The sequence below is a fragment of the Dermacentor silvarum genome, chromosome 1, assembly GCF_013339745.2.
Source record: "Dermacentor silvarum isolate Dsil-2018 chromosome 1, BIME_Dsil_1.4, whole genome shotgun sequence".
NCBI classification, from domain to species: Eukaryota; Metazoa; Arthropoda; class Arachnida; order Ixodida; family Ixodidae; genus Dermacentor; species Dermacentor silvarum.
In genome coordinates, this window is record NC_051154.1 from 68474010 (window position 1) to 68500909 (window position 26900).

General features: G+C 46.5%; 1 protein-coding gene across 1 annotated transcript in view; it reads right to left on the minus strand.

Moving 5' to 3' along the window:
* Positions 1–26900, minus strand: part of LOC119465123 (protein APCDD1) — a 273777-nt gene that overhangs the window by 200344 nt on the left and 46533 nt on the right. Inside the window, exon 2 of the mRNA XM_037725923.2 lies at positions 13823–13961. Within this exon, the coding sequence (XP_037581851.1) occupies positions 13823–13961 (139 nt within the window). The remainder of the gene's footprint in view (positions 1–13822; positions 13962–26900) is intronic.

Here is a 26900-nt window from a genome sequence, read left to right on the forward strand (position 1 = left end):
CAAAGCCTTCTTTTTGCACTGAAGTCAAGAAGGCCACGATTTACTGCTAACGACATATTGCGACATACTGAGACATACTGCGACATACTGCTAACGACCACTAGCCCCTGGGTAATCCCATGTGACTTCAACGGGCAACACCAAGTATGAGGAAGCATTCCACAGGCAGGAGTCTTGTCTCCTTTGCAAGCCGACTATGATATGTGCTGTTTGAGTAACGGCGTCCCAACGTATCTGCGATACATGACATATAGCAGCTGCTTGGACTGGACTTTGGTGGCTCGACGCTTCGACGCACACAGTGCCGCGTGTACTCACCGTGTTCACTCTCTCCCTCTTTCCTCTTTCTCTTCCCCCTTTTCCTTACTCCCAGTATAGGATAGCAAACCAAACACTCATCTGGTTGAGCTCCTTTTCTTTCCTCTCCTTGCTTTCTTTCTCTCTCATCTCGTAGCCACCTGGTGTGCATGGTGGTGACCACCGATAGAGCAAAGGCGTATGGCAATGTCCAACACGATAAAATGCTTCAAAACATCCAAAATGTTGGCCTACCGCTTCACCTATAAATTCGTGCACTCTTTTTAGAGCTCCAGGACATATTGCCACGTGTACTTGTTTATCTTTCACCGGTGACAGCTCTCCACCGGCTAACAAATGTTATCGCTATCGCTCGGCGCAGGACGCGCCTGTATCGGAAGTTTCTAGAACGTTATCGATGTTTCTTTCCGTTGCCTCTTTTCACCGACGCTTATGTTATCTGATTGTATGACCGACGCGAATTGTCTAGAACTTTCTGGACGACCCGTGGGCATCAGGGATTAATCTGGAACCTTCGATGACTCAGGTATAAAAGCCGACGCGTTTCGCCGCTGATCAGATTTTCGACGATCGCCGACTGTGTTCGCCGCTTTCGTCGTGCTTCGAGTGTAGCTTGCTTTTGTGGGCACAGGTTCGCCCAATAAAGAATCAGTTACGTCATAAACAGTTTTACGACTGTTTACTTCAGCGTCACTACTACGTGGCATCTGGTGGAGGTGCTTTTGTGTCCATGCAGCGGACGCCCCCGAAAAGCCGGGATCGAAGCCCGAACCCCGAAGAGAGTACCAACGTCGTCCCGGAGCATCGAGCTAGCCTCAGGCTACAAAACCAACCCCCGGAGTACGGACTTAGAAGAAGGTCGACAGCTCGCCCGCCTGCGCATCAAAAACCAGCAGAGGACCGACAGCCGACACTACAATCTTCTACGACGCTACGTCGAGTACTAGCCCGGCGACCGTGTTTGGGTCTGGACTCCGATACGCCGGCGAGGACTTAGCGAGAAGCTGTTACGACGCTATTTCGGACCCTATACAAGATTATCCGACGGATTGGCGCACTGGACTATGAGGTCGTGCCAGACGGCATTTCGCAGTCACAGCGGCGCCGCGCACGACCCGAAGTCATCCACGTGGTGCGTCTTAAGCCTTTCTACGCCCGCTGACGAACTTAGGTACTTCGTTGCTTTGTTATTTTATTGTCTTTATTACGCGTGGTTTATGTTTTCGGATTCGTGTTCGTTAGTAGCATCGGGACGATGTTTTTTTAAGGGGAGGGTATTGCCACGTGTACTTGTTTATCTTTCACCGGTGACAGCTCTCCACCGGCTAACAAATGTTATCGTTATCGCTCGGCGCAGGACGCGCCTGTATCGGAAGTTTCTAGAACGTTATCGATGCTTCTTTCCGTTGCCTCTTTTCACCGACGCTTATGTTATCTGATTGTATGACCGACGCGAATTGTCTAGAACTTTCTGGAAGACCCGCGGGCATCAGGGATTAATCTGGAACCTTCGATGACTCAGGTATAAAAGCCGACGCGTTTCGCCGCTGATCAGATTTTCGACGATCGCCGACTGTGTTCGCCGCTTTCGTCGTGCTTCGAGTGTAGCTTGCTTTTGTGGGCACAGGTTCGCCCAATAAAGAATCAGTTACGTCATAAACAGTTTTACGACTGTTTACTTCAGCGTCACTACTACGTGACACTGCGTGTGAATGGTCATCAAGCTGGATCGTTCAGCATAATAACTGAAATCTGGGCGACTCGTGACCGATTCATACTGTGGGTTGCGCACAAAACACACGGACGGCGATGATATCGAAGGAATGAACGACAAGAGTGCAAACTCTCAACTGATTTTTTTAATGAACCTTAATTTATACAACTCTGAATAGCGCCACCTGGTGGTTAAATCAACGCCACAACAAACAACTCGGTATGCTACCACTTGATAGACCTCTGTAGCAGTTGTGGTTGCAGACCGATGTTCACGGGCACCCGCAATTTATCAATAGACAGGTGTCAAATTAGCAGAGAAATCAGACAGGCGTGGTATTGTAAATTAAAAAGAAGGGAGACGATTGTGTAGGTCAGCCATCCATTTTGTTGCCTGAAAAAGAATTCGCGTATATGTGCAGCACATGTCGCGGAATCGACTGATGGGAAAGGCCAACCAGTTTTTGTTTGCATTGTTTAGGTAATCACTTGTTTGTTGTGGCGTTAATTTCACTACAAGATGGTGCATTTAAGAGTTGCATAATTTAATGTTCCTTCAATAAAAAATATCAGTAGAGAGTTTGCGTTTGTATCGTCCATTCGTTCCTTATCGTCCATGTGTTTTGTGCGCAACCCGCAGTATGGATCGTTCACGTCAAATCTCGGAGTCTAGCAAGATCCGCGCTTGTGCCCCCTGCTCTTTAGTATTGCCTTTGTGCCAGTTGCATGGAAACTGTAACACATTCAAAGCATCAGGGCACCGCGATATTAAGAAGACTTCTCTTTCGTACGTGCCGGCGCGATTGGACATCGCAGTGGCGATCATCTAGGTATCGCGTCTATCGATATTGTGAGTGGCGGGTTTAAATTCAACGCCGGCAAATGGGGAACGCTCTCAGTTTAGAGAAGCTTCGTGAATGCGGTCCTAAGTTTCTAACTTGTAATGACAAGGTTACTCTCAGGTCGACAAAGAGAGACTTCGATACAGTGTCAGCAAGACAAATGAAAAGACAACTCACAGTCCTTTCCAAATGTACCTATACCTTAACTGTGAGATCGGATGACATCCGTCCCCATGGTGCTGCAGTTCTCTCACCACTAACAAACGAAGCTTCGACGACGTGATTCAATCACCTAGACCAAGAGGGACACCTGTCCCTCAAGATTTCATGGCTTTTGCATTCATATCAATGTCCAATAGGTGCAAAGACATGGTCGTTATCAGTATAATGATTTAGAGGACAAAAAGAAGGTTCACTCTGTTTCCGTACAAGAAACCCTATATCTGCTTCCCTTTTACCAGGCCCACACGCTATTTTTCAAGCCCAAAAACCACTTCTCCATCGCTTACGCGCACCTTATTCTCTTCATGTGTCTATTCCCATCCCCGGTGACTTTAGGCTGGGTTGGGCCTTAAAGCCTAAAGCACATAAGTAAATAAAACTTCCACCACCATGGACATTGGTTCCAACAACTAAAGAATCCGTGAGCTGTCCAAAGTGTTCTGCTCCAGCCCCTCAGCGGATGTTCACCCCCTATCGTGGCTATGGAACGAGACCGACACGAAACAAGATCCTGTGACTGATGAAACTATGTTACATGGGTTGGCTTAAAGATGCTTGGTAAGCCACTGTACCACATTAACACGCGGAGGGCAAGCACGTTTCATTTAAGTACTCTCATGTACCCTATGGAAACCTGCTCAAGTTTAAGAAAAACGACTCTTCCACTGCATATAGGGCATTCATCTATTGCACCGTTTCTGTTTAAGCTTTCTCTCGACAACCTAACGTGGAGTCTGGTTTCGTACTTTAGTCAGTTGTCTACGAAGCCGTATCGGCAACATCAAAAATTATTCTGCAGATTGTGGACTTGCGCTTTCAAAGCCCACGCTAGTTAAGGGCTTCAGAAAGAGAATCGCGTAAGTTCCCCTACAATAAAGTTTCGTGTGCTCGATGTTTTCCAGCAGTGCACTAAGGTTTACAAAACCCAGGAGCAATTACAAAACTCTCTGTAGAGACCTGAAGTGCGGAGTAAAAATTCTTTCCCTGTGCCTTTCTTTTCTTTACAATATTTCTTTCAATTATAAAAGTATACATTAGCTAGGTGCAACTTCGACACAACTTATTGGCTTTCTTCTGAGCGGTTACTTGCAGAGCAGTCTCTGAATACGTCGTTGGGAGTCCAAGATCAATACCGGCGAACCCTAGCCGTGCATGCAATATAAACGCGTCAAGAAAGGCATATACTTAGTCGCTGCATCTTGCTGCTTCTCGGTGCGCGTAGGTGCGTGCGTGTGTGTCAGCACGCGTGTTTGTCTATGCGTGTGTGCATGTATGTATGTGTCTGTATGCGTGCTTGCGTTATTTTCCTTTACTTCTGTCGGAATACGGTCGCGACCGCAGTACCACTGTACGCGCACTGACTTGCGTCTAATTCACCGTGTATAATGCGTCAGCAGCCGGCGTCCCCCAGGTGGTGAAAACCAATATGAGCGGTTGAAAACGTCGCCAGGTAAAAATATGCGCATAATTGTGCGCAATACCGTTGTGTGCTTCATAGCCAGCTGTTCATGCGCGGAATTCTTTCATTTCTTTCTGTTATTTAACTCGCTCTCCTCAGCTATTGAGTTGTGTCTGCGTCGATTGGATGTAAATGTACCAAACCAGCACGCGAATTTCGCCTCTGAAAAACGACGCAGTGACGTTCTCGGCGCTTAGCTCCGCACAGGCAAAGGCCAGGTCATATCGCCCTCTGTACGCTTGATATATATATACATACTGAAAGCTGAAGCCGAGCTGCGGCTGCAGTGGCATTTGAGCATCCGGACTGTGGTCCACGCACGCAGCAAAAGTACGGGCCAGCTCCCTGCTACTTTCTTTTCTTCCTCTGTGTACCCGCTTTCAGCAGTTGTGCTCTACTTCTAACCTTCATGCGCGACTGTCATTATCCAACTGCAGGGAAAAGAGGAAGCGCAGAAACTTTGGTCACTTCTTGTCTGTTCAGGCTTTGAAGCAGCATAAAAACATTTCACACAATTGAAAGAGATGATGACCAGCGCGGACTCACTTTAATGCTTGTGGGAAAAACGACGTTAAGCAAACGTCTAGTGTACTCCGTCTATAATATGCGCCCTCGTGCATGGTAAATGCACTGCAAGGCGAATGGTAAATGTATCGCAACGTTTGTGGAGATACTGTATGTTATGTTATGTGTGTGTTAAGTGTCGTATGTCCTGTGTGTATCATTTCATTTTTCATCCTATTCATCTGCAGTAGCATGCTATAGGCGTGCCGCCCGGCCAACCTCTCCAGTGTTTATTAAAGAGCATCTGTCTCTCTCTCTACTCCTATTATTTTGTTGTGCGAAAAATAAGCGCTATGTGAAAACTGCGCGCTCATCTTCCGCACTTTTCTGTCGTCCTTTGTACGTGCGGTGTTTTCTTTCGGCCTTTATAAAAAGGGCATCAGACTTCAGCGATTCCTGCGGTTGTGAACTTCTATACTGTGACAGCAGCGTTGTGAAGACCGCCATCTTATTTTTGTTTACCAGATTTTTTTTTTTTTCTGAAATAATTGCGCTCACCCACTACGGGGAACTAGACAAGAAGCCAGCGGTTATGGGGCGTTTGGTTGTGGAGAATGGTGCGGTCGTTTAAGAATGTATTAATTTAAAGTAAGAATTAGAAAAAATGTAAATGATGTTTACTAATTCAACGACAACTAAAAATTCAATGATATTACACAACGAAAAGTGTGGATTACATCAATAAGTTGTTACTTTGTCTTCGCGGTGAGGTTGGTGAGTTATGGTGAGGTTGCGTTGTGCTCAGTGCATTAGGTTTGAGACTTTGCGTAAAACAGTCATATTTTCTGTTTCCATTAATAAGTAGGACAACGTCCAATCACCTACCTGGCTGACGTTTTGGCAGCGTGGTTTTTCAGATGACCTTTACTGTATATATTAAGTTTCCTTGCACCCTTTCTTAAATTGTTTGCGTAAATCGATGTTTAAGCCGCCGGGGATGAGGAAGTTGCTGTGTTAAGGGATTCTTGGTTTTCAGGCTCCAATAGTAATTTTAAAGGACCCGCCAGGGGGTTAATCAACTCTGAGGCCAAACCTTCTACTACAATTGATGTCGCGAGCCAAATTAAGCATTGCCACCTACGAGATTTGATAATTTTTTTTCCTGTACATTTGCCGAGCTGCGCACTTGGCGGCTGTGAATCATGTGAGCTACTGTGTGAACTACTTGGTGTTACCGCTGTGATGTCGTTGCTGGCATTGACGTCGTCGAGGCTTCGTTGTTTTCCACCAACCCCCTGATTCTTGGCGCGTACTCTATTTGGGTACGTGCCATGTTTGAGGCTGATCATCATCATCGTGACGTACGTCTCCCTTATGCAGCTGTTTTCACGAGCATGACAACAAAGAATTTCACATCGACGCACCACCATCTTGTCGAGAACAATTTCTTTGCGATGCGCGTAATGTACTCCTCGTCCACTACAGCATTGCTTTTCGACCTCCGAAATACATGCGCAGGCTTCACTACTCTCAGAGTCCGTGTGGAGCTCAAAACCGTTCATTCATTGCCCAGCGCTGCTGTTGCATGATAGCGTGGCGGATAGTGCTCGAGATAGAGTATGCCGGGGCGATTGTTAGTGATCACGCTAGAGTATTGAAAGCGTTCGCTGACCATTATGAGGATATCTTTCAATGTCATAAAGTTTTAATAATGCAACTGCAACTGAAAAATTTGTTTCATTGCTGCAACAGCTCAGTCAAGAAGAATGTTATTATGTTGACATTATTATTATCAATTCATTTGTATACATATACACACAAGGACACAAAGGGATTAAGGAGGGAGCAAGCTGACAACTGCCACCGAGAGGGGCACAACGCCTGCCTACTCCTGTAGGAGGAGGGAATAGAGGAAATGAAAATATGAGAAAAGAAAAGAGGAAATAAAGAAATGACGGAGACACAGACAGAACAAAACAAAAATACAAATAATGTCTATAAACGGGAGGCCAAGTCAGTGTCCTTCAGGAAAATTAGCAGGGCTCGATGGGTCTGGTCACGTCGAGCAGCGCTCCCCCTTGGAAATAGGCACTCGTCAAGGCTCGCACATTGCAGCCCCATAAGTCTATGCTCCTTAATTAGTAATGCGCGCTGCGCAACTAATGTGGGACACTCTAAAACGAGATGTTCAAGTGTCTCGCAGGAGCCACAAAACGTACACGACGGGCTGTCCACATGTCCTTGTCGGTATAGGCGTTCGCGCACCAACACACACCCAACCCTTAACTTGTATAACAGTGCTCTAGCACGACGGGGCAAGCTTAGACCACGAACACGGGGAGGGAACGATCCGTCTGCAACACGCCGGTCTGGGTGCTGCTTTAGGAGGTGCCGGCGTATCAGGAGACGAGCGTTTTCAAACATGCACGAAATGTCAGGGCAGTCACATTCATGGTGGGCACAGCTTGAAGCAAGGCGATCAGCATCTTCATTTCCAGCGATGCCCACGTGCGAGGGTACCCACTGGGAAATGAGGGACACTCCACAGAAAGTAATTTTGCCGGAAGTTTCTTGGATACTGCACAACAATGGGCTATCGGTATCTTGTCTAAGTCTGCTGAGGGCTGCACGGGAGTCTGTAAGAATGACGACTTTCAAGGCATTTAATTCTTCGTGTACGTATTTCAGAGCAACATCAATCGCTGCTAGTTTTGCAGTTGTTGATGAGGTTGGATGTAGTATTCTAAATACCCGTCTGATGCCAGTCGAAGGGCAGAAGAAAGCTGCAGAAGCGCCTTGCGCGTCGCTGTGTACAGATGCGTCCGTGAATACTTCAATATAACTTTCAAATTTTTTAAATAGGTGGGACTGGGCCAATTGAAATAGTGCCGGAACAGGCTGACTAGATTTTTTGTGTATTTCGGGAATTGTCAGATAAATGGGGAAGGAACATTTGTTGCGCTTCTTCGGAGTTGTGAATGAAGTAGTGTCTCCTGAACTGTGAGTAATGTCCACAAACAATGCCGCCATTTTCCCCATCCGAGAGAAAGGGCGATGAAGCAGCCGATTAATCACTGCTTGGCCGTCTGATGCTCGGTGAAAACGCTCGATATGGTGTAGCACTCTCTGGTCTGCTTGGAAGCTCAGGGGCAACTGGTGCGCTTCCGTGAGTCGTGGAACAGATTGCGCCTCACGAGGTAAGCCAAGCATGACTCGAAGGGCAACACGATGGTCCCGTTCCAGCTCAGACATCACATTTGGCGGCACGTTCAAGACTGGCAAGGCATACATCACGCCAGAGAGGACAGGTGATTGGTGTACCTGAAGTGCTGTCGTCTGGTCGCAGCCAGCGCCCCTAGCAGTCAAGGCGGCCACATACTTGAGCAGCGACCGGGATTTGCACCGCACAGAGGTAATGGCAGGGCGCCAAGAGAGGCGATAATCGATAATTACGCCCAGGTAGCGGTGGTGTTGTACCCATTGTACTGGTGTCTCTCCGAGGTACAGCCGGCTCATGGTTCGACGAGCCAGTTGCCTTGGATGATACGCAATTGCGGCTAACTTAGCTGGTGAGATCTGCAGACGAACTTCCTCCAAGTACTCTGAAGTCGCATTCAGAGCTATCTGCAAGATTCCACGAAGACGTGGAACGTGGTGCGAAGGACCGCTGATCCACAGTGCAATGTCATCAGCATAGATTGCTATACATATTGGAAAGTCAGGTTCCTGAGGCAATCGGCTTGGAAGTCCAGCAAGTACACTGTTGAAGAGAAGCGGCGACAAGACGCTGCCTTGTGGTACACCGCACTTAACAGGGCGAGAATCACTTGTTGGTCCTCCAACACGCACTTTCATGTGGCGCTCAGATAGAAAGTTATGCACTAAATGAAGAAGTCGACCCGAAATTCCCGCATTCGCAAGGGCGATAATAATCGCCTTTTAATAAGGGCGATAATAATCGCCTGATGTTGATAGAGGCATATGTATCGCAGAAGCTTATGTATCGCAGTATGTTAAGCACATGTATCGCAGAAGTTGCTTCACTAGCCAAAGGCAATACTTCTAAGGCCTGACGGCTTAAGTGCAGAATTTCATAAGTGTTTTTCTCTATATTGGCTCCCTTTCTGCTTAAAGTGTACGAAGAAGCTTACAGAATTGGATACCTGCCTGCCACGCTCTATCAAGGGCACACATTATACTTGTCCCCAAAAAAGCAGTGATGCAATTAAATTGCAGAAAATTAAGGGATATCGCCCCTTATTACTTTGCAACGTGGGTTATAAAATATATTCGAAAAGGTTAGCTAGTCACCTTCAAGACGTAATTCGATCAGTGATGGGAACCATCAAACATGTGTCATTAAAGGAAGATCAATCCAGACAAATATCAACGTTGCGCGGTCTGTGCTAGAGTGTGTAGCAGAACGTGTAGGTGACGTCGCAATAGTTCAGGTTGATTTGGCAAAAGCGTTGGATAAAGTTAATCCCCACTTCTTATTTCGTGTGTTAGAGCACATAAACATTGGGTCTCATCTTTTTAAAGGCATCACAATTTGTTATGCTAATGGCACAAAAGGGTTAATAGTTAAAGGTTGTCTATCCAAATCGATCTATCCTCTATAACCCTCTATTATTCGTTTTGTACTTAGAACCGCTTTGGTCCCGAATTCTGAAGGATCATACCTTTCGCGGGTTCACATTGGCATCCAATAAGGTTCGGTTAATTGCCTATGCAGATGATATAGCCTTCTTCTGTGCTGAAAAGGATGGCGTAGAGACTGCCCTTGCCATAGCGCAGCAACTTTGAGCAGAGATCAGGGTTTTGGTTTGGTCCACGGTGTACGATGCCAGCTCACTTCGCAGGTATTTAACGGAGGCAGGACTTCAAGTACTTAGGTGTACCCTTCTCTCAATATCGCAATAGTAATCCTCACTGGTCACTGGAACCTGCAGAAATACAGCGTAGGGTTAACAAATGGCAGGGGCGGTAGTTGTCCATACTTAACCGAGCTGAAGCTTCCAATGTGTTCCTAGCAGCTCGACTTAAGTATGTCCTGCAGTGCTCGCGGCTTAGCTTGCAAGCTTTCCATCGTGTGTTTGCTACTTATGTGTGGAACTCACGGGTTAGGGCCATGGGGCATGATGACATTTTTCTTCCTCTTGAGTACGGAGGTCTTGGCCTTGTTCAACTTTGTATTAGACAACTTGTCTCCCAGTTATTGCTCTTTCGTGATGCAAATAGTCCATTTAAAAGAGAGATGTTACAACATTGCTTAATCAATTACCTAATTTACCTTCCAGAAATGGCTGTGTCGTCAACTGTCAGAGATGCACCAACAGCCTCTTGGGGCTTCTAGAAGAAGGTTGTTGAAGGTTTTTACTTTCGAAACGCTCGCTTTAGTATAGATTATTCTTTCATCACCTTCCACGAAGAAAGTTCGGCTGCATTCATAGACACATTGTTTCCTGTACCGCTTTATACTTTGCCTTATTTAGAACAATATTACCTAGACGTACTTAAGCGTGCCCGTCGAACAATCATTCCTCCAGGAAACAAAACTTTTTCTTTAAGTTACATTCGGCAACATCTTCCAGTCAAAGCCTGGTTGGAGAAAAGGGGCTGTTTCGTGTCGTGGTCGACAAACTGCCGTTTGTGTCCACATGCTGAAATGATTGATCACTGTTTTGTAAGCTGTAGGGATGCCGTTTTCTTCAGGGAAATTTCCAAAGAACACTTTAAAAAGATTTAGATATCACAACATACACAATTCGTTTCCTACCTTTTAAGAATCCCTGTAACCCACCATATGACATGTTCATGCGACTTGGCATACATAGCATTTGGCGCAGTAGATTGTGCGGCAGGCACACTGAACCACCGTGAAGCATTCGGTCATTTTTTCGAGAATCTGCTGCTTACGTTTGTAGTGTGCACGCTGCACAAGAAACAACGCACACAAACACGCATGCATGCACATACATACACGGATCTTTAACTTTGTCTTTGCGTACGCGCAGACACAAACACACGAACACACCGTTAAAGGAGGAACTACGACAAACTATCAGCACACCCTAACAAACGAGAGTGCGCCGGAAATGCAGATTTAATTAGGTTTCGGGGCAGAAAGTGAACAAGAAACTAAGTTTGTTTCAAATAATGCCAGAATATCCTGCAGCGCCTTTCTTTTCTTCCTTTCTCTTGTTGGCGATTGGCGTGTCCTTTGTTTCGCAGAGCTCTTTGTTCTCTCTAAGCTAAGTTCAGTCGCGCAAATGGACCATCCAACTGTGTCTGAGTATATCGTCGCATAGCTTCCCTCTTCTTCCTGAACCTCCTGTTTCCTCATGCTTTATTGCTCCTCTTCCTCGGAAGTCAGGAGGGGCTGTTCGACGTGAGCGTGCCGACGCACTATAAGGACAGAAAAAAAAAAAACAGAAAAGAAATACAGCAGCAAACAAACGAATGAGACAAAATACAACGAACGGTCTCTGGACAGAGAGTGCAGGGTCCCCTCCGAGGGCATGGCCGACGCCGGCGTTATATAGCCCCGCCGGGAAGCGGACTTCATTTGCAGCGGGGAATAGATTGGAGGGGTCCGGCAACGCTGTATACCCATAGAGCTTAGCTGCGGCGTGTCGATTTCTGGGATCTTGGCCGTATGAGACAACTTGCGTGCTAATGCCAGCTTGTAATAATGACCAGTCGGTGCGGTACCTATGTATTGCGTCGGTCAACCAGCGGCGATGTTGTCCTTTATTCGTTTCTCTTACTCCTCCATCATCAGCCTTAAGTTACCGTCGGTGACAGTTTCTTCATTGCGCCTTGGGATCTGGAGACGAACCAGCTCTTTTTTCCAGCCTACGTCAACTCACGTCAAACGGAACGACGTTTCCAGTAAAATTTTCTAGCTTCTGGTGCTTCGTATGGGCACGCAGGGGCCGGCTTCGCCGTGCGCGGCATGTGAAACTATACCGTGTAAGTAGTTATTTACCACTGTCCTCTTGGGCAGCCACTAATAACTTTCATTATACAGTCGAACGCCTCTATAACGAACGCCTCTACAACGATATTACCCGTATAACGAAAGAATACTTATGTCCCGGTTCTATTGTGAGCTGTGCGGTGCGCAACGTGACCTGTATAACGAATGATTCCGGAAGCCCCAAGCACTTCAATACAAAGGCATTCGACTGTAGTTTAAGTGATAAAGGAAACTGCTTGGTATTACGCAAGCCATTAATTATTGCAAACGATGTAACTTTAAGAAATCATGGCCACTATACCGTAGCGATTCCGTTCACTTGGTTTTATTCCGTTCTTATTATCTATACCGCTCACGACTGGCCGATTTTGGTGATAACGCATGCGGAGTGCGGTTCGGACCAGTGGCGAAGCGCGATAAGGAAAATAATTGGAATAGAATCGTTGCGTTGTCCTGGGCCATGTTCCTTTCGTTGAGGGCACGTAGCGTCGAAATCAAAATCAATCACACTCCAGGCTGTTGTTTCTTTGAAACCTCTGTAGCAAAACATCAGGCACCGTTAATGAGCACCGAAAGCAACGTGTGCAGCCCGTACCTGCTTTTTCTATCATGTCGACATATAGTTCTTGGAGGTCAGCTGTGCTATGCCGTTCATAAGAGATTGAAGAAATAAAAAAAGCACGCAATAAACCATTAAGGTATACTAAAGCGATGCCTTGTGAAAAAAAATGTTTCGCACACCGGCAAGAAATGAAATTACGAACAATATTTTATTAAAATAATACTTCTAATGATACTATATTAAATGAGTAGCAGAGTAGCAGAAACGATTGCTCGTTTTTGTTTACTGATAGTTAATCTGGTCGCGTACAAGAGAGTTCTGCAGCAAAACGTTGCTCTAAAGCCACGCACAACCGGAACTTGTTTCACCAGTCCGCTCGTTCTTTAGCAAGGCTCCTATATCGCTAGCACTCAGGCGCAATTCGTCCGCCCGTGACGAACGAAATGATAGCAAAGGTGTCGTTGGACAGATGAGAAAGAGGAATCTTTCTTACCTGGGAACAGCTTTGTAGTACCAGGGGTCTTTGCAGCTTCAGATGAACGCTATCGCGCACTTAACAAGCGCTGAATCATGCGCAATACGCAATAACCGCGCGAAATCTCTCAACAGGGTATTGTGCTCGGTCCACGAACGTTATGGACCCTCCGAAAAAAAAAAAAAACAAGAAAGGAGGCGACCGTGAATCCGCCGTCAGAAGCGCTTGCGAGCACGAGACTCCGTGTCACGGACGCGCCGTTCCAGGAGGCGTCTCGCAAGCGCGTGCCCGCCGGTGCGTGTGCCGTGCACAGAGACTATGGGCGTGTGACGGGCATTCACCTATATTCGCCAGGTTCGGATGCTGGTTCGCAGAACTGGAAGGTACACGCAGCAAATTTGCCAATGAAACTCTGGAACCATAGAGGCAGCAGTTTAGCGGTCATGTTCTGAAGCTGGCGTTAGCTTGGTCGGAACTGAGATTGGAGAATATGTAGGATCCTATAATCGTTCTGGCAGAGCCCACGTACATTGAATTGCATTGGCACGAGCGAGCTAGAGCGTACACCGGCAGCCTCACTCAAAGCTGGCGCACGCTGGCTTTGAATCACGCTTGGTATGTTGCTTGCAGGGACAAAGCACTTAAGGAGAAAGCGGTCCGTTTGTGGAACTGCTTGCTACACTCTAGGTGGTTGCGAAACTAGGAGTGCTACGACCCGTGAGAGCAAAGAGGCACACTTTCGTACCGTTGCGAGACCCAGGTGCCGCTCAAGTCGGGCTCAGAGGGCGAGGTTTCGGCGTGCCAGTTGCGAGCGAGGTTCCTGGCCCAGCGCGAGCAGCGGGCGCTGCTGTCCACGTCCTTGACAAACCCGCGGCCCGGGACACCTGCGCAAGCCACATGCAAACATATGGCGTCACAACAGAGGCCCAGGTGCTGATGCGCACACGGGCCACACAACTCGCCTCCAGAACAATGTGGCCGCTTATTATCGCGGTTCTTCTCTTCGGCATTGAATAAAACAACTTCAGATGTGTACGTACAAGCCTCGCTGACTTCCTATGTGCGTGCATAAGATGGGATACGCACATATAGGGAAATTCTTTTATATTTTTCATCACTACTCGCTACTTCTTTAAGAAAAAATCAAATTTCGAGAATGGCATTTCAGCCATGCACTCAATAAACTGACGCCTGTAACACGCACGTTGTTTTTTCGTCCCAGAAACAATTTATCAGTTCTTTTTGCTATGGCATAGGGCGTTTTTACTTGCGGTTCTTCCGAGAGCGGGCGACTAGAAATTAGCTATAGTTGTTACCACTTAAATATGGTTCACTTTACCGCAGCGTTGTGGCACCTCAGGGATGTTACGAGAACATTCCGAAGGATATGATGCAATGATGCTCGGTACTCTGGCTGAAAGCATTATTTTCTGACTTGTTCAAACGGGCCATAGAAATTAGGCTTGCTACTGTTCAAACAAGCACACACAGAGGAGAGAAACCTCTGTTCAACGCCACTTGTTTTGTACAATGTTTTTGTTTTAATCATTTTGTTCACTCCATTGTTATTTTTCTTAAGAGGTGTACTTACGAAAATACCTGAATTACAATTAGCGGCCAACTTGCGCTACTATCTTCAATCAACCTAGCAAGAAACGAACAGGCTCAACAGCTTGTGGTCGCGTGTCCCCGAGGAGCAGAGCATTTCAAATTTGATTTCGCAGCGCCATCCTCTTTGTGCTCGTCGCGTTCTGTTTCGTAGATCAGTAAAAGATTCACGTGATTGGAATTTCCGTGGAGAATAGCTCTTCGGAGTTTACGTGCCGCGAAATGGAAATCGTTTTCAGATGCGTCGGACCAGTGTGCGCTATTGTCATTCCGTATCACGGCTTCGATTTTTCACCAGGAAGGGATCGCACACGCGAGTCCTCGGGGATCACGTCACCAAGTGTTACAAACGATGTTTCACGCTCGCAGAATCCTCCAAAGCAGTACACGCAGCACCAGCACCGTGAGCGCTCTATAGCGCTCGAACTTCATTTCTTTCTTCAGCGTTGCTACTGTAGGACCAGCCATCCCTCATGCATCAGGAAACCCTCGCTGCCATTAGGTCTCCGAAGAAGTGTATGATAAGTGCACTCACCAAAGCGACAGTTCCCTGCTCCAACATGAGTCAAACTCCCTCTCTCTAATAACACTGATGACCGCGTGGACTGTGTCTCAATTTGAGAAAGCAGGCCACCGTCATCATGATAAGGCTGAATTGCTTATACGAATCTCATTGTACGCTAGGTGCCGCATGCATGTTAACGCTCCGGCGCGATATTAATGCGGTTCGCATAATGATACGTCTGTACGTTAACACTCTGTTACAGCGTTATTGTCTCTAGAGGTGCTGGAAGTGGTGCCAGGTGACTTCTGCGCAACTCTCCTGCTGCCTTAAGATTGTACTCAAATCTCCGTATTGGGCAGTAAAGTCAGCAGCTCACGTCAACAGCCGAAAGCGGCAGTATACACCAAGGAGCTGGTAATTCATAAAGTCGATAAAACAGCATGCATTGTTTTGTGAGACGCACGGGGACAAACGTATTGCTTATTGGATCACCAAGATTTGTAGACATTTTGTCGGCAACGGCATAATCTGTAGGCAACGGCGGAGCTGACGGAGATGTTTCTTGCGGGCTTGAATGAGGAGACAAAAACTTATACTTTGTCACCCATGAATTCGCCAGCCCTTAACATGTCGAGAAAATGGGGGTAAGCGAAGCTTGTGGCAAGATGACACTGCCGCAGGCGTCCCGTTTCGCTTGCCCTAAACTCAGGGTCGGCGGCTCTTCGCTGACGATTGGCCTCAACATCGCGCTCCCTCAGCTCGGGGTCCGCGGCTCTTCGTTGACGTTTCGCCTGGGCTTCGGAAGTCCTCACGCTATAATCGGCACGTCGACGATGAGCCCTTTCCCGAGCGAGTTCGCGGCGCCGTTGCTCAAACGCAGTCTGCTCCTCGGTGGAACGCACCACGCGCGGCTTTCCCATCCGGACGCCGAAACTGATCTGAAGCGAGGGAAGCCTGACGGAGCGCGCGCCAACCCCATTTCCTTCCTTTTCCCTTCCTTTTTTTTTTCTTTATTTCTTTCTTTCTTTTTTGTCCCTGGCTCATACCCGCATATCTCTGGCTCATAGGCGCATATCCCATGCAGGTATGCGCCACACGTGATTTTATTATCGTTAATCGTGACGTAACTGACGAGCATGTGATGTTATTGATGTCATGACCTATCAGTCATGTTAGTCATACATTGGTACCCTTCCATGCCAATTTTGGTATATACCAAGTGAACGAGACGCGAGTTTTCGACAGGTTTTCGGTGGGGTTTTAGCGTGAAACCACCACCACCGCCGCCAACACTTGTGAAGCAGTACAAGCTTCGCTTGAATAATCGAGAAATGAAGCACTAGCTCATACGAAATAAACCAACTGAGAGTAATAAAAAAAAACGTCACAAAAGAGGCTCTCACCAGTCTTTTATACCGGCACTGTATACATACTCACAAATGCAACAGCATAACATGAAGAGAATGGCAAGAATTAATGTGAGGCGCAAAAAACGAAAACGAAAACGTGCACGAACTGGTTTTCCGTGCATGCACTTCCGTCTAGTATATTTACAGAAAGTTCCAGAGCTTGGAAAAAGAAAGAAAACCTATTTTTGCCGCATTCCTCTTCACAATATCAGGACGTCCAGGCCACCAAGAAGACAGCAGAAGAGTTACATGCACACAGCTAAAATGCATCAGCGTACATTAATCTCGTATAATGCGCAACAAAGTAGAAAAGTCCCGTTACTTTCAATGAAGAATTTTAAAAAATTAAAAGAGATACAAATAGGTTTAGGCAGACGTCATTTAGCAGCTTTAGAAATGCGGGCACTCCGTGTCAATGTTCGCCCCGGTTCCCCCACCACCGCCGCCACCTTACTCTTTCTGAGGAAGTGCCTCGTCAAATATGCAAGGCCCGGAAAGCGGCTCCACAAAAGCCTGCCCATGGCCGGGCACGTGAGTGCTGCGTTGAAACTCCCGCTGAAAAATCGCACCTGAACGAACCCATCCCCTCCGACTCGGGTGCCGAAGCGTCCCAAAACTTTCAGCTTAATCGGCTCGCCCGTCGCTCCACTTTCTCCCGTCGGGCGCGAAACGAGGAGCGCACTCTCGAACAAACGAGAGCAAAGAAAGAGATGAGGGCCGAAAACGCGAGTGCATACAGGGAAAGCGCGCGCGAAATGCCCGCCAACCATCGGGCCCCCGCGATGCTCTTCCGCCGACGGCGAGGGCTCGGCGCAGGCCACGCGACGAGAAAAACAGTCGCAAAAGTTTTCACGGAGGGGGGCGGGGAGGGGAGAAGAGGCGGCCCGCTCAATAAGGGGTCATGCACGACGGTTGCGCTTATTAGCGGTCGCCAATCGACCTCGACAGTTAATCAATTTGCGGCCTGCGCTTCGATAAGCGCCGAGCTGGGCCGCGCGCCTTATCAGAACGGGTAAATTTGGACAGCGCTAAGTGAAATGCGTGCGCCATGACTGGGAGAGGCCCTTAACGCCGCCGCGCTTTCGGTCTGCGTCCTTTCATTGCGCTGTTCATTAAGTGAGGCATCCGAGGAAGTGCAGCTTGCTCATGCGTAGCGCTTTTTTTTCCACCCGTTGTATTGCTGAATGGTCGAGGCATATTCTCTGTTGAAGACATAAGCGCTATCGCGCTGCAGATGTAGTGGGGTCTAGTCGTGCGACGTTCACTTGTTTTACATAAATACTCGATTACCGATATTGGGCTCGTCTGTGTGATGTCACGTCAGTTTCTGTGGATTCTTAAGAAGAAAAACGCACGCTGAAATTTTCATTTTAATGACATTGTAAGCCGGGATGCTGGTCGAAAATACATTGTATGCCTCATAACTGTTGCTCAAACGTTACAGTGTAGAGGAGCCTAGAAACTCTTGTCGACCCACATTGCGCCTTTTTTTTTCCATCGTTATTTTTTCTTCAGATCGCACGCACGAGGCCAACCTTAAATCTTTACATGCAAGATGTAGAAATCTTATAAAAATTGGCACGCACCACTGCGACATGTGACAATAAAACAAGTCGACTCACATTGCGCCTTTTTTTACTTTACTTTACTTTACTTTGAGAAATTGAATTAATTCAATAACGCAGTTGCACCAGGCGGAGTGTCTACTAGAATGAGGACATATATGCTGCACTCCTGCACACCTGCGTGCGCGCGTGACGAACGTGTGCACACGTTGTACCTGTCCTTGACGAGTGGGCGCTCTGTCCGTTGCATCGGTCGCGCAGAGCAGGCTGCGACCGTAATCGACATCAGGGCAAGACTGTTAAAAAATTACAGTGACGTTCACTTCGTGAACGCGGGTTACGCGCAAACGTATGGACGCCTCGAACGTGCACCGCGGCGTCGAAGCACCAACGGAAATGGCGCGAACTAGGTCGCGGACGCTACATTGATGTCGACAGTGCGACGCCTTGCGGTGGTGGCGCTTGTGTAACGTCGGCAACAGCTTCGCTGTATACATCCACTTTCACAGGGTGGAATGGAGGCGGAAGTTTTTTTCGAAGCATTTCATCGTTAGTATAACAAGTTTCTCGCCTTGACCTTTTAGATGATCACCTTATCTATTTCGTCACTGTTAATCTCGTTGTCCCGTAGTCATTTATATTCTGAATAAAATTTGCAAGGCACAGAGCAGTTATCGTACTTGCTACTAAAATATTATTTGTCTGTAGAAAAAAGAAACTGCCAGAAGGCGACAGTGTTCTATTTAAACAGCATTTCGGTATTTTCTCCATGTTTCTATTCCATATCGCTGTTTCGTGCAGTGCTACTTGACCATCTGTATCCAGACAACGGATGCTAAGAAGTCACTTCCAAGAGACTTAAATGTGTTGCCATCCTTTTCTATATCTTATTCAAATAATAAATAATATTGCATTTCTTTACGTAACAATATAACCTACCTATGTAGAGGCCGTTCCACCTTCTAGTTCCTTAGGTATTTATTTATATGTAACATAACTTCAAGAGCATCATTCTCTGACCATAGCAGTTGATTGGGAACGTCCCATTAAACCGGAGGTTCCAAGCGGTACGTGGATTTTGGGAGCCAAACAATCGGCTACTTGTGCAACTCTAAGTCTCTCTTATGCAACTTGTAGTGTAGTGGGGATGAAGCAACGCACGCGGCAGTGGGACACTGTCTCGGCTAGAGGTGCGAGTGGAGATGGCGAGTTCTTGACGCCGGCTGAGACTGTCTTTGTGCCCGTCGCGCAATCCTTCCGCCTGCCGTCCAACGTAAATAAACCCCCCTTCCAAAGTGGTGGAAGTGCTGGGTATCGATCACAGTACCTCTCGCAAAACTTTCAGTATCTCCGCATCAAAACTTTCTCAAGAGTGGACTGATCAAGAGCGAACGTAGCTAACAGCTCCAAGACGTTCTCGCGTCTACATACACAAAAGTGGCCACGGAAAATGACGACCGCGTTGAGTATACAATAGTATGACGGCAACGACATGGTTTCTACTGCGGCCACTCGACGCGTATTTATACATGGCGATTATTGGGTTGTGCATAGGTACTGAACGGGCGCTAGCGATATAAACACGATTGTGACTTGATCTGCGACTAAGTGTATGCAGTATTACGTGCCTATGTTTATGTCATGTGGTTTATGTTAAAACGACGATGGCATTTGCATTCCGGCGAAGAAATGATAAAACGGGTTCGACCTGGGCTATCATGAAGCGATGCAACGTCGCACAGTTTCTGTACGTAGCGTTGTCTGCTACGAAGAAAGCACTAAAGAATGCAGGGCGATCCCGGAGATAGTGCAGTCTAACAGAGCGCTCCAAGCGCGAGCTGTCGTGAGGAAAGACGAGAAAGTGGCACGGGACGCATGCGCCAAACACCTCAAAGAACTAGTCGGCTTTACCACGGGAGGAGTACGCGTGCGATCGTGGTCTAGTGATTAGAGCATTGCGCTTCTGTGCTCTAAAGTCCCTAGATTTCCTGCTCTTTTTTAAGCAGCGACATCTACTACGTCGGCGGCCATTATCTTCCTAGATAGCATGCGACGGCTATCTGCTATCTACGCTGCTCGCAGCAGCGTGCAAGTGAATGCGGGTGAACAGCGTTATGAAGAAAATGCTGCCGGAATATGAGCGCCGCCCAATGAGATTCGTCGGCGGTGCTTCAAAGCTTGTCGCTACTTAAAGAAAGCAAAAAAATATCTAGGGACTTTACTGTGCTCGAAGGCAGAGGTTCGTTTCCAGTGTCGGCCATGCATCTTTATTACAGTGGGGCGAGAGAGGAAATACATACCGCCCTCCCGCAAAGTGCAGGTAATGAGGCAAAAAGAACGCTTCGAATTAAGTATATGAGTGGGGAGAAAGAAGACGGTGATGATTGTGACCAAATAATGGCGACGCGTTCGACTCGGACACCGGAAAAGAAAGCGATAACTTTGGTGAGCATCGCAACTCGTGTACTTGATGCACAATAAGAACGATTCACGCTTGCGCATAATGTTGGATACGAGAAAGGCGGTCTGTTTTTAAGCATTTGATCGCATTTGCGCCATTTCATTTTAAACGTGCCGCGAATGCGCCGGAACTAGGAGATTCCGCTACTGACCATGTGGTCGCGGGTTCACTTCTCATCAGAGGTGCATGGTCGTGTTCCGATTGGGGCAGGGGATTCAAACGCTCGTGTACTTAAATTTTGGTGATCGTTAAATAAGTACAGATTAGTTTAAGTGAATCCGAATGCCCCGACTACGGTGTCTTTAGTGGCCAAACCATGGCTTTGGGGCGTAAAATAGCGTTAATTGTTATTATATAAAGGTCTCGCCTAAAGCCGTAACTTTGTTCGCTGTCCCAGTCATTATGATGATGATTGACAATACGCTACGCGCCGTCATGAGCATATTACTCACGGGTTCACTTCTCATCAGAGGTGCATGGTCGTGTTCCGATGGGGGCAGGGGATTCAAACGCTCGTGTACTTAAATTTTGGTGATCGTTAAATAAGTACAGATTAGTTTAAGTGAATCCAAATGCCCCGACTACGGTGTCTTTAGTGGCCAAACCATGGCTTTGGGGCGTAAAATAGCGTTAATTGTTATTATATAAAGGTCTCGCCTAAAGCCGTAACTTTGTTCGCTGTCCCAGTCATTATGATGATGATTGACAATACGCTACGCGCCGTCATGAGCATATTACTCACGGGTTCACTTCTCATCAGAGGTGCATGGTCGTGTTCCGATGGGGGCAGGGGATTCAAACGCTCGTGTACTTAAATTTTGGTGATGGTTAAATAAGTACAGATTAGTTTAAGTCAATCCGAATGCCCCGACTACGGTGTCTTTAGTGGCCAAACCATGGCTTTGGGACGTAAAATAGCGTTAATTGTTATTATATAAAGGTCTCGCCTAAAGCCGTAACTTTGTTCGCTGTCCCAGTCATTCTGATGATGATTGACAATACGCTACGCGCCCTCATGAGCATATTACTCACGTTAGCCCTTTTTCAATCGTCAGCGTTTATTCCGCTCTATTTCTCGGAAGGACCTGAAGTGGCCAGGAGGAACTGCACACTATAGTTTCTTGGATCACTGCCAATGAAATGCGTCTGGGCGAGTGCTGAGAGACATCGGCTACGGTTACGCTCATGCCAAAACATACGCGACACCCATTGGATACTTGCGAGCGCCTTTCGCCGCATACGCAGGTGCTTCGGCAAACACTAGGCAGGCCAGCCGGCGGTGCCTGCACCTGCCTCGTATAACAAACGGCGCACTCGGGGAACAGAAGCTCGCGATTACCGCCGACCAGATTCTGGCTCCGAAGGAGAAGCCGTTCATTAAGAATACAGCACAGCTAAAAGAACACAAGGGACAGCAGCCCGGAAGGCTTCTCGCACATCATGAATTCTTCTGAGCTGCAGTATACTGAATCGATTCTTTCCTTCCGCCATTTTGCCGGTCTGGCCACACAGGCGCTCGTAGCCTCTGCGCCCTTTTGTCTTGCCTCCTTCGACACGTTAGGAAATCTATTTTAAGCCTCATTAGGCCGATAATTAACACCGGCTTATGCTGCAAATTGGAGCACGGCCATTGTCGAGGGCCATGAAAAGGTTCCACGCGAGCGGGCAGCGAGGGACGGCGCTTGCGTGGGAGAAGTCGATGCGGGTTGAGTTGGCCGCGTCGATGTCCGTCCGCGCCGGCCACGGGTTTGCACACGGCTGCCGCAATTCGGGCCGGTTATTAGGCGACGTGGAACGCATGCACGGCCGTGCCCCCTCTAATTCTATATGGTCGAGGACGTCTCCTATCGATCGGTATCTCTCCTTCAGGTCGGCTGCAAAGATTGAACTCAGCCACGAAACCGTGACGCTTGTCGGGAACTGTTAGGAGACACCTTGCCGAAGCTGCTTTCATATTTTATAAGCTTCTAAGATGGCGGATAATAACAGTACGTGAAACGACCGAGAACCTTCACGTGCAGCAACTTATCGCGCTTGAGACACTCCCCCCTTAATTCTTTTCAGCAAATTTTTAAAATTAATGCGAATTATTTTTATTGCAATGTTGCACTTTTTTGTAAAAAAACGTATCTAGCTTTGTAAAATTATTTCAAAAGGCGCGAAATTGAAATGGACACCAGAGTGAGAAATAACTTGAGCTGTGCTAGTAAATTATACCTTTCTGGAAAAAAAGAAAGGGGGGGGGGGGGGGGGCTCAAAAAGGGTGGAGAAGCCTCCTCTCGCACTAAGCTTGATAAGCCAGAATAAGCCAGAAACGAAAGGCGGGTGGCGACGTCACCCTAAAGCTCCCGAAGCCAGCCGTGACCGTCATGGAGTTTAAAGCACCTACTCAGGCTTAGTTAATTTTTTTATCGGTAAACATGGACTCATTGTACGTTAAAGAATCCACATACGAAACTTGACAAGGTTCGTGGACTTTTGCTGCACCACAATGATCTTAACACGAATTTTAAAATACATTGACGTACCAGTGCTGAGGTTTCGCCGAAGTTTGGCCTTCATTTTCTCTTGTAGGGAAAAACCTCTTACCACAAACTTAACGAACATTTAGTTTTGACAAAAAATACTTTATCAGTCGAAACCGCAAGAGTTTCTCTATATGGTCCCTTTAAGTTGAGCTGCAAGAATCACGGGGATCGGAATTCTAAACGCATTTCTCCAGTAGAACACTGCGCATGTGATCACCGATCACGGATCACCAAGTGGAATACACTCAGGCTAGGAAATTAGCAATAAAGTCATCTGTAAGCTGCTATTTGCGTTCGGTTTCTCAATCTGTGAAAGCTAACGCAATCAACACAATCGTGGCGCCACAGGATCGTTACGCGAAACACGCAAGTTGCGATGCGCACAGAAGGCGCGAATACGTGGGCGCAGCGGTCGTAAAAGGCAGAGCTCTCGGGAAACAACTTTGATAACCCTTGTGAGGCTCGAGCTGCCTGAAAGGCGTCAACTTCCTCACCACTTACCTCACTTTAGTAGAGAAAATTATAAGCGGCATAGCTTCGCTGCTTTCTGTGAGCAGTTAACGGACACCACAACTGTCACCGCATTCGCAGTTCGATCACCTGTGACGCCACGTTGAGCCTGGATTTGAGAAATCGAAGCCAAAGCCACATAGAACAAGTACCCAGTTAAAAAAAGGAAAAAGAACAAAAAAAGAAGAAAACTTGGAGGGCGCTTAAGCTTCGCCTTTAAGAGTGGAACGCGATAGCCTTCAAAGATATCTGACTGCTTCTCACGCTTCCTGGCAACTGCAGCTTATGTAACCGTAATGTTTACCGGGGAACGCTGGCGGCGAACGCTATATGCCCGAAGGCGAGCTTTCTGGTAGAAACGAGGCCTCTTGCGTGGGCCGATCGATCCGGAAGTAGTGCACAAGCGCGCCAAAAGATTTACATCATTTTCAGGTTTCTGTTATCGTTTCGCACTTTTAATATTTCAGTCTGAGAATATTTGACATAAAAGGCATGCGCTGTCGGTGTTTCGTTTCACGACATTTGTTTGTGGGATGTCATTATCAAAATTCCGAGAATAACTTTGTCAAGAATGTAACAGAATGTATGAGAAACCTTATTGATAGAATAGTGTGGCAATATAACCCGCATACACCGCACGTCATATAAGAAGGCGTGGCATATACATATACCTAAATATATCCGGAAAGTTTCGCTCACGGAAACTCCGCCGACGCCGACACCGGATTTTCTGGGACACGCGGGGCCCTTAACGCTCTCGCGTTAAAACATCTAGCGCCTGTTCTGAAAGCTCGGCATTACAATTGTTTACGGATAAACTGACTCCATTACTTTCATAAAAGTAAAAGTACCAAAACTAAACTTTTGATATCTCTTGAACTTCAAATACTGAACTGAACGTCGCTCGCGTGGCAAAAGTTCAAACTGAACTGCTTGATCAGTCAGCTCCATGAACTGTGAGCTACGGGAAATTAAAACGAAAAAACAAAAAATTAAATTACTTCGTACCTATCTGCTCCTGTTACTGCACCAAAGTAGAAAAAGCATGTGAATTACTATTTTTTGTAGAGCCACTCGGAGCATACGCGGGTAGAAGGTAAAGCAAAACGAGTCGTCCACTGTCATTTCACCTGTAGAGAGAAAGGGAAACATTTATTGGATGCTCGCCCCCTATCCGGGGCTATACTGCAAATTGGGGTGGCGGTAAGAGGTGACGGGAGAGAGTTCTGCAGGACCGGATTAATGTAACGATTCTATTCCAGTTATTTTCCACCTGCCGTATAGTAGCGTAGTGGCGTTAGCGTTGTGGTGCTAACTCAGAGAGCGTGGGATAATATTCCGGCAGCGGCGTCCACGCTTTGATGGGGGCGAAATGCAAAAACGCCCGTCTACCGTGCATTGGGTGCCCGTTAAAGAAACCCAGGTGGTCAAAATTAATCCGGAGTCCCCCACCCCTACGGCATGCCTCATAATCATGTCGTGGTTTTGCACGTGAAACCCCAGAATTTATATTTAGTTTTACTTATTTTTCTTATTTCCCGAGTGGTCAGAGTGACGCTCTGCATAAGTTATCACCAGTATCGGTGGTTCGTGAGTGGTGGATGATAAGAAACGAATAGAAGCAAGCAAGTGGAAGCTGTATATTATACCAGCCCTATATTTGTGCTTCGGCACTGGCCCCGGCCAGCTGTGCATGCCCCTCCTATACTCTGCCACGAGAAAATTTCCAAAATCATCCTTGCAGGGAAATCGGGCAATTAACCAACGCACTGTCTGTTTTCCTCGCAAAAATGCCATTCAAATTTATTTTACTGTTACAATTTCAGTAATATTACAATGGCGCCTTTTCCCTACAAAGGCTGATCGCCAAAGGAGTACCCCAGGGATTAATTCGCGGCCCGCTGTTGTTCTTGGCATTTGTTAACAATCTATCCAGTTATTTATATAATTCTTTACGCCGATGACACGACGATTGTAACATCTGCCATAAACCCTATTCAACTTTTAGATAAACTAAACTACACTGTGCACCAGCTGGAAGAACGGTGTCATAAAAATTATATAAGCGCAAATCATGCTAAGTCTCAGTTTATAGTTTTCCATTCTCCTCAAATATCCACGACACCTAATTTACAAATACGGATAAGCAACGCTGAAATGAAACAAATAGATTGTGCGAAGTTCCTAGGAGTCATTGTAGATTCCAATCTAAAATTTGACGCTCACATTGATTCAGTAGTTAAGAAAGTTGGCTTCGGCATAAGATCTTTAATTAAACCTCGTTTAGCCTTTAGCATTAATACACTTCTCTCATTTTACCACGCTTTCATCCATACACACATTAAATATTGCATTACTGCTTGGGGAGATACTTATCATACTCACATTTATCGCTTGGTTAGAATCCAAAAACGGCTATTGAAGATTACATACAACATTTGCCTCCCCTCTTTCATTATCCTAAGTCCTTATTTCTAAAATTGGGTGTACTTCCTACATATAACGTACATATAAAGCATATGTACATATGTACATATAAAGCTAGTTTGATGGTACTGTCGTAAAAATCATCGACCGTCAAGTTTCCATTGATGCTTTTCCAATTCATGGATTCAGTAATAAAAATCCAACTAGGTTTTCCTTGTCAAATAACTTCCTCCTACCAAAAGTAGCTACAAATTATGATAAACGAACTACCTGTTTCAGTGCAATTTCCATTTGGAACAATCTGAAGCCTGAGTTTAGAATGTTGCCTTTGAGCCATTTTAAATTGTCTTTGAAAACTTATTTGCTTTCGTCACTTTAGTTAGTCTAATAATCAGTTTTTGCGTTGTCTCTATTGATGTTCTTCTTTGTTATTTTAAATATTTATGTTTTTGTCAATTCATTCCTGTGCTTAATAAATTTGTTTTGTCCGATTCAGATAGGAGGCCCTCCCACAGTTCTTACTTTTGGGCATCCTCCTGAACATGTTTCACCTTCACATATGTATCGTATTTTGCATTTATGGTAATAAACTTGATTGATTGAATAAAAATACTGGCTTTAAATCTACCCCTGACAATTTGGCACAAAAGGCGTTTTTATTCACGCTGTATTTTATTCTCACAGCAAGGAGTTTCTGAAATACCAAGAATACCCTTCAGAGTTTGCTTACGAAATGTAAACGCGCCTATTGGCGCGCGGGCTATTCGCTCCTTACCCCCGTTTTTCATATTTTAGCAACTGTACGGACCT